At 55.0% G+C, this 6,780-nt stretch overlaps 1 protein-coding gene across 1 annotated transcript; it reads right to left on the reverse strand.

Annotated features, from left to right (window-relative positions):
- Positions 1–4,623: 4,623 nt before the first annotated feature.
- NDUFB2 (NADH:ubiquinone oxidoreductase subunit B2) lies at positions 4,624–6,531 on the reverse strand. The gene is made up of 3 exons (XM_007952760.1): positions 6,434–6,531; positions 5,775–5,919; positions 4,624–4,698 (listed from the first exon to the last, which is right to left on the reverse strand). Exons 1-3 carry the CDS (start codon positions 6,529–6,531, stop codon positions 4,624–4,626), a joined length of 318 nt encoding a protein of 105 aa, XP_007950951.1.
- Between the last annotated feature and the right edge of the window lie 249 nt (positions 6,532–6,780).

A 6,780-nucleotide genomic window follows, 5' to 3' on the forward strand; every position in this document is an offset into this window, starting at 1 on the left:
TGCCCGGCTCAGGCAAGTGTTAGCTCTGCTGGTAGGTACGCCTACATGCACCCCACTCCATCAGCAAGCCTCCGCCCCAAGGGCTCTCAGCTTCCTTGTTCATGGGCTGGAAATCCCACCGCTGCCTCTTGCCTTTGCTGCTACTGTCTCTCAGCCAGGCATCTGTGCCAAGGTCCAGCACAGGGAATCTCGGGTCCAAGGACACGCTCCACCTCACCTCCAGCTCTTCTGCCTCTAGGCTCATCTTAAGCCTGGCAGTGAGAAAACCAACCAATCCCAACATCAGAGTTCTACACACCTTATTTGCATGGTCCCACCCAGGAATCTGGTAGGAGTTACAGACTATGGCTAGAAAAACCATGCCAAGCAATTCACTGCACAACTAGGAATCCAGTTGTGTTATTTACATTAAAGGCCGCAGGAGACAGAAGTTACACATGGTGGTGAACTTTACTGATGGAATCTTCACTGTCCCGTCAGTCATCCTTTCCCCTCCTGCCTTTCCATTCACACAGCCTTATTTCTCTCCAGATGCCAGTCACACACACCCCGAAACCTTTGAATGGACTTTCACACACTCGGGAAGGGAGAGGGGTATCCCAAACGCGGCCTGGTTTTGTGTTGTATTTGGGGGAGGGGAGGCAGAGGTGGCACTGGACTGCTGCTCTTGGAACCTGAGTCAACAGGGAGGCGTTTGTAGGAGCTACACTGGGGTGCAGGGTCCCTGTAAATGCAGCTCAGGCCCAGGGCGCTCACTGGGTCAAAAGGAGCAGTTGCTGCTGTATAGAGTTTATGTCATGCCAGGTGATGTCCTACAAGCGCCACGTACTAACTCACATAAACTGTTCAATCTGATGTACAAGTGAGGGAGCTAGAGCCCAGGTCAACCATCTGTCCAAAGAGCAGGGCACCGACGACAGACCAGCAAGGCTGACTCCAGAACCCAAGTCCTTCAGCATGACGCCAGCTTTAAAAAAAATTAAAAACCCACGGCTATCAAGTCAGTTGTCTTAGTGACCCTACAGGACAGAGCAGAACCCACACATAGGGTTTCCACAGCTGTAAATCTTCCCCCAAGTAGACTGCCTCATCTTTCTCCCACAAAGCGGCTGGTGGTTTGACCTGCCGACCTTCTGGTTAGCAACCGAATGCCTAGACTACCATGGCACCACTGTCGGTCTCAACTGGTCGTCATTTTTTAAGGTTGCTACAGAGCCCTGCTGGCACAATGGGTAAGCACTTAGCTGCCAACCAAAAGCTCTGGGGTTTGAAACCAGCCGCTCAGTAGGAGAAAGATGGGACAGTCACCTCACCTAAAGATCAACAGCCTTGGAAACCCTGTGGGGTGGTTCTGCAGCTAACAAAGGACAAAGGAGTGGAAAATACCAGGCTGCGTCACAGGAAGTACCATTTCGTAAAACTTCTTAGTTTGATAGACAGCGGACCCTGTGAAAGCCGGAGCGCATGGCGACTGCCTGTCCTCAGATCTCCTAAGGTCTCAGCGTTGGACAGGATGCTCAGCACTTTTCTGTGACCCTATAAAGACCCCACCCCATAAGCACCAAGGGAGTTCTCCTTCTCCAGCAGGTTTCCACCTTACCCAGGTCTGGCTTTTACAGGTTTTACTGTACAGATGTGTGAGTAGCTGTAGGGACTGGGTCACAGTGGAAATGCTTTCTTTCAGGGAGCCCTAACCGAAAGGTCAGCCGCCTCTCTGGTCACCTGGCCTGACCTGCAGCCAGGATTTGACCTCAGCTCGCTCACTAACTAGCTGTGTGCGTGTGAGCAGATGACCCAGCCCATCTGTCACTCAGTTTCCTCATCTGCAAAATGGAAGGAACAATGTGAGGGGTAAGTTAACACACATGCAGTGTTTAAAACTGTGCCTGGCCCATAGCAAACCCAAGCTTTTCACAGTACCATCTCATGCAGCTTTCAATCAAATGGACTGAGCAGATCTTTGGGACATACTCTCACTTCAGAGTCCCCTATGACTGTAGCTGGTGGAACCCAATCCTTGGAGAAAGGGCTGGATGCTTCCTGCACCAGCTCAAATTACAGTCACAGTCCGAGCGTGGATGCCAATTGTGGAAGATGCTGCTTTTAATTCAAGTCAGGTGATTCCAAGCGATTTCCAAGGAAGGGTGCGTGTAGGGTTACCCTACTTGAGTTCGCTGTGGCACTCTTCCCCCAAAATCTGAATTATACAGTAGGGAGATGGGGAGACAAGAAGGAGACCTACCACAGAGCACGAGTGGGATTCACCTCTTGGAAGACCTTCAGTGTGTCTTTACCAGTGAGGAGCTCACCTTAGCAGGTGAGGAAGCAGCCAAGGGCAGGTGCCACCAGCACCTTCGCAACTGGTGTGGGGCACCGACAGTGGGACAAGGTGTCCCCCTGCTTCCTCCCACCCCTGCTGCCCTGCACCCTGCTGATGTGGGGACAGAAAAGGGGGAACGGACCCAGGGTCTAGGGTGCCCTCCTGTCCCCTGCTCAGGATGGGCAGAGACCCCTGGTCTGACAACCTGTGCCTCCTGCCCCCTCCATCCTGGGTCTTTCGCCAGTGGACCTTCTGATCCAGTAGCCCCTGGAGCTCCCCCACCCGCGTCTTTCTGTCCCCCTGAGGACATCTGTGCAAGTGGTTCCTTCAGCCACCCCCTCCAGCACACACCCCAGGCTATCTCCTCCAGGACACGGTGCTCCTCAACCTGGGCTGGCTGGCTGCCCTTCCTATAATGTAAGTCCTGGGTCATCCTAGCCTGTTTCGCTCTGTGCTCCCAGGGCCAGGGTGCTCCGAGGGTGTTACAGAAAGGACCACCTGTGCTTTCCCCCTGCCAATTGCTCCTCGTGGACGGAGAAAAGCCCTGCCCTGCCCGCTTTCAGAATGGCTATGACACCACACAGCACCAGGAAGTGCTCTGAAATGAGTTTTAGGAAAAAGGAGAAATCTGTTTCACTCGCCCGTTTCTCTGGCCGGAAGAATTCCCAGGTAGTCAGGGTGCGTCTCAGGGCTCCTTGAGGGGCCACTGTGCAGGCCCCACCCACAGCAGATCCAGAGCACACTGGTCTGCACCCTTGCAACCGGGTGGGAACCCACCCACAAGGGTTCCCATCAGCTGACAACAGACATACTGAAAAGCAGCCCTACCCTGAGCCACTGAGCACATGTGCAGCCCCAGGTCCTCCGTGGGGAATGAGCTGATACCATCTGCAGCCTGGGGCCCACAGGGACCAGCTGGCAGGGCACGTGTGTCCCTCAGCCTGGCAGGTGGAGCACAGGGAACAGTCACTACACAACCATCCACGAGCCCATTCCATTCTCCATCAAACCGTTTAATTGACGGCTTTCTTTAATAGGACACCTGTCACTTCCTCAAGTTCTCGTCAGCTCCTGCAGGAGAACAAAATGGAAAACTTTCAGTCTGTTACTTTCAAATGCACGTTCCTGTGTGTTCAGTTCTTCACGCACCCACTGAGCTGTGCTGGCCGAGAACAAGTTCACCTCCCTAGAGGGTTCAGGCCCTCCAACAAAATGGTAACAACTGTTTGTGAGAATTTCGGGAAACGGTTCAGATTACCGCACCCTCAAAGTGGGACAGCAGCTGTGCCAGCCAGACCTGTGAGCACAGGCCTCGGGAGGCCGGGGCTTCTCAACAGCGGACCCAAGCCTGCCCTTCGGCAGCGCTTTATCCCGCCCCTGCTGTAATTCTAACGACGATAAACTATTACTGAGCAAAAATGTAACAGCAAGACCAGTGGTGTGATTTAGTTGAAACATGAGCACTTAATGCTTCCTATCCTTTAACTTCCAAGGCCTTCTGAACCGTGGCAGTTATGAAAATGCAATTATGAACTTAAAAACACATTAAACGGGAATGTTTTAATCCCTGGAGGTTTGGGGGGAAAGGGAATCCTCTAGGACCTCTCTTCTGAAAGAGGGAAAACTGACTTCCTGATTGAGAACCAAAGAGCCATCACCTTTTACTGCCTGAAGAGTTCACTTGCACAGAGTAATGTGCCTATATGCTACCTCTTCCTGTTCTGGTCACTACAGACAAACTAGGAGCTCTGGTGGCATAGTACCTAAGGCACGTGACTGCTAACCAGAGGGCTGACAGTTCAAACCCACCAGCCACTCCTTGAAAGGAAGATGGGGCAATCTACTTCCGTAGTGATACCACCTCGGAAACCCAAGGAGGGTTCACTATGAGTTGGGTCCGACTCGCCAGCAGATAACAACAAAAACTGAGGTCAGGCACTGATTTTGTGACTGCCAACACTTGCCAACAGCTCGCTGTCTGGCTGGTTCACCACTGTGTACCCTGTCCTGGCACAAAGAGGTAAACATGTCCTAAGTACCTGATCAGTGGACGAATACACTAGAACATAACTTAGGAAAAATGCGAGGAAAACGAAGACAGGATCAAAATAGGGCAGAATGAAGGACCACAGACATGAAAATAACAGCAGAAAGTAGGCCAGTTATACGGTTAATTGTGCCTCACTGTCGGTATACAGCCGTTGAAGGCACAGGTCAAAGCAAGTGTTCACTGACAAAAGGAAAATGTGACTTAACACCAGGAACACAGGGTACACCCACGTGACAGGCAGTGAGCCTGGCCTTCAGTCTTCATCATCAGGAGGAATACCCAGCTCTTCATCCGTCCACTGGGAAGGATCCGGATATGGAAAGTGACCCTGGGGAGTGACCGAATGAAAACCAGTCAAGGATCTGAAATGCACATGACCAGTTAAATTAAAAAGAAATCATGGAAGGGGTGACAAGTCTCACTGCCGTATGCCCAGCCCCTGGCGTGCCACGGGAACAGCTTCTGCTTTCTCTGATGCAGAGCCGCTGTCCTTCAGTCTGTCCGCTACAGGGCTTGGGCCCAGGTATGTGTCTGTGACAGAGTCCAAAGACAGCCCACGTGCTGGCACTGCTGCACAGCCCTGGCCAACACAGACGCCTCCCCAGGTGGTTCTGCTGTGAGGTGTGGGGGCCCGTGGACGTCGTCACCTGCCACCCTGACCTCAGGGCATTAAGTGGCTGCAACACCACTCCATGCCAACGAGCCACAGACACGCTGATAAGTGACCTACAAGCACAGACGGGGTCTGCCAGCGTGCAGCCAGCTCGCAGAGTTCGGAGAGGCATGAGGTAGGGAGCAACTTGCTGCTCCTAAAATTTGTCCACTGCTTACATGGAAGGTTTTCTCCTTTCTTGGAAACAAAACCAGCTTTACTGACAGATTAACTTGGGTCGGCAAACAGATTCAATGTCTTAAGGGTGTGAACTCCTGGAGAAGAGAGTCTGTGCAAACGGGCTACAAGCACCGTGGAGGCTCCTGACACGTTAGGGAGTCCGCAGTCAGCTCGGCGCACCTCGCTGAACCTGGCTGCGCGGGCCGTCTGACAGGCAGGCAACCAGGGCAGCGTTCGCCGTGAAAGGAACCTAAGTGTGAAACGGTGAAAACCAGCCACAGCTGGTAACCTTTACCAGCAGGTAAACCCCTAGTTCAGCAGATCAGAGAATTCATTTCTAGCCTCCCTTCCGTGGACGGCCACCAAACAACGCAGCAGGCCCACGACCCACCGGCAGGGGCCACCTAAAGCTGTGTCCTTGGGTGGAAGGGTCAGAAGACGGCATGTCTCATCCGGGGCCACAACCGCCTGCGTGAAGTGCAACGTGGAGGAGGGGCTGTGCAGCGAGAAGGGTCTGCAAACGAGCCACTGAACTGCCCCCTCATGGGCCCGGGCGACCCTCCTGTCCTTACCAGCACAGCGTCCGAGTCATGCCAGAACCGCCAGAGGATCCAGAACCACATGGTCGCGCTGAAGAACTCGGCCTGCAGCACCTGGGACCTGGTCAGCTGGGGAAACTGCCGGTAGCTGGGCTTGATGTGCACGCCGCCGCCGGCACTGCGAGGCAGGGCGGGACGGTCAGCGCTCGCCTCCGGGCCCAGCCCTCAAGGCGTGCACCACTCCACTCCCCAGCCCGTGGAGTCCACGCTCGCTTTTCACTCGGGCAGCAGCCAAAGCTTGACTCATCGCGGTTCCACTGGTGACATGAGTGTGCTCTGCACCGGAACCGCGAAGGCGGACGGCGAGGGCTGACGGTTATGGTTGCGGTGGTGGGAAGTCACCAGCTTACGCAGAAAAATAGCAAAGGGGCGCTGTTCTGTTAGCCTCCCAGCACCGGGACCGCTAGGGCCGACACAGTGCGCGCGCGGCGCGCTCACAAGCCCACCCCGTTTCCCTCTTCCCCTCCCCGGGCTCGGTCTCGCAGCCCTGAGTGAAGGAGGGACCACAACCCCCAGCATGCCCCGGGGCAGCGGCCACACCCGGACGCGTACGGCCCCCGCCGGGTCAAGGTGAGAGCGTCCGGAGACCGCGCGCCTCAGAAGCAGCCGAAGCCCCCGGCCCCAACACTCACTGACGGACGCCCCCGCCTCCTGCCGTCTGCTCGCGGCAGCCTCTGAAGAGCCGACTTCGGACGCGAACGAAAGGCGCCAGCCGCGTCAGAGGAGACATGACAACCCGCGTCCGCACAGCGAAGCCCCGCCGCGCTCCACTTGATGTCACTTCCGGCAGGGGTCTAGGCCTCGACCCGCCCCGCCTATGTAACGGCGTTGCCTATCTCTTCCGAGGGGTACGGAGACAGGAGAAGCCGCTGTCTGGTTGTCAAAGTTCAAAAGCCCTCACTATTTCAGTGCCTTCCCTAGCATGGGAGAGAATTCATTGAACGAAGTCCAGCGTCTCTTCTGTTTGGCCGCCATTTCC

Source organism: Orycteropus afer, unplaced genomic scaffold, assembly GCF_000298275.1.
Source record: "Orycteropus afer afer isolate SDZICR_OR568_19922 unplaced genomic scaffold, OryAfe1.0 scaffold00358, whole genome shotgun sequence".
In the NCBI taxonomy this organism is placed as follows: domain Eukaryota; kingdom Metazoa; phylum Chordata; class Mammalia; order Tubulidentata; family Orycteropodidae; genus Orycteropus; species Orycteropus afer.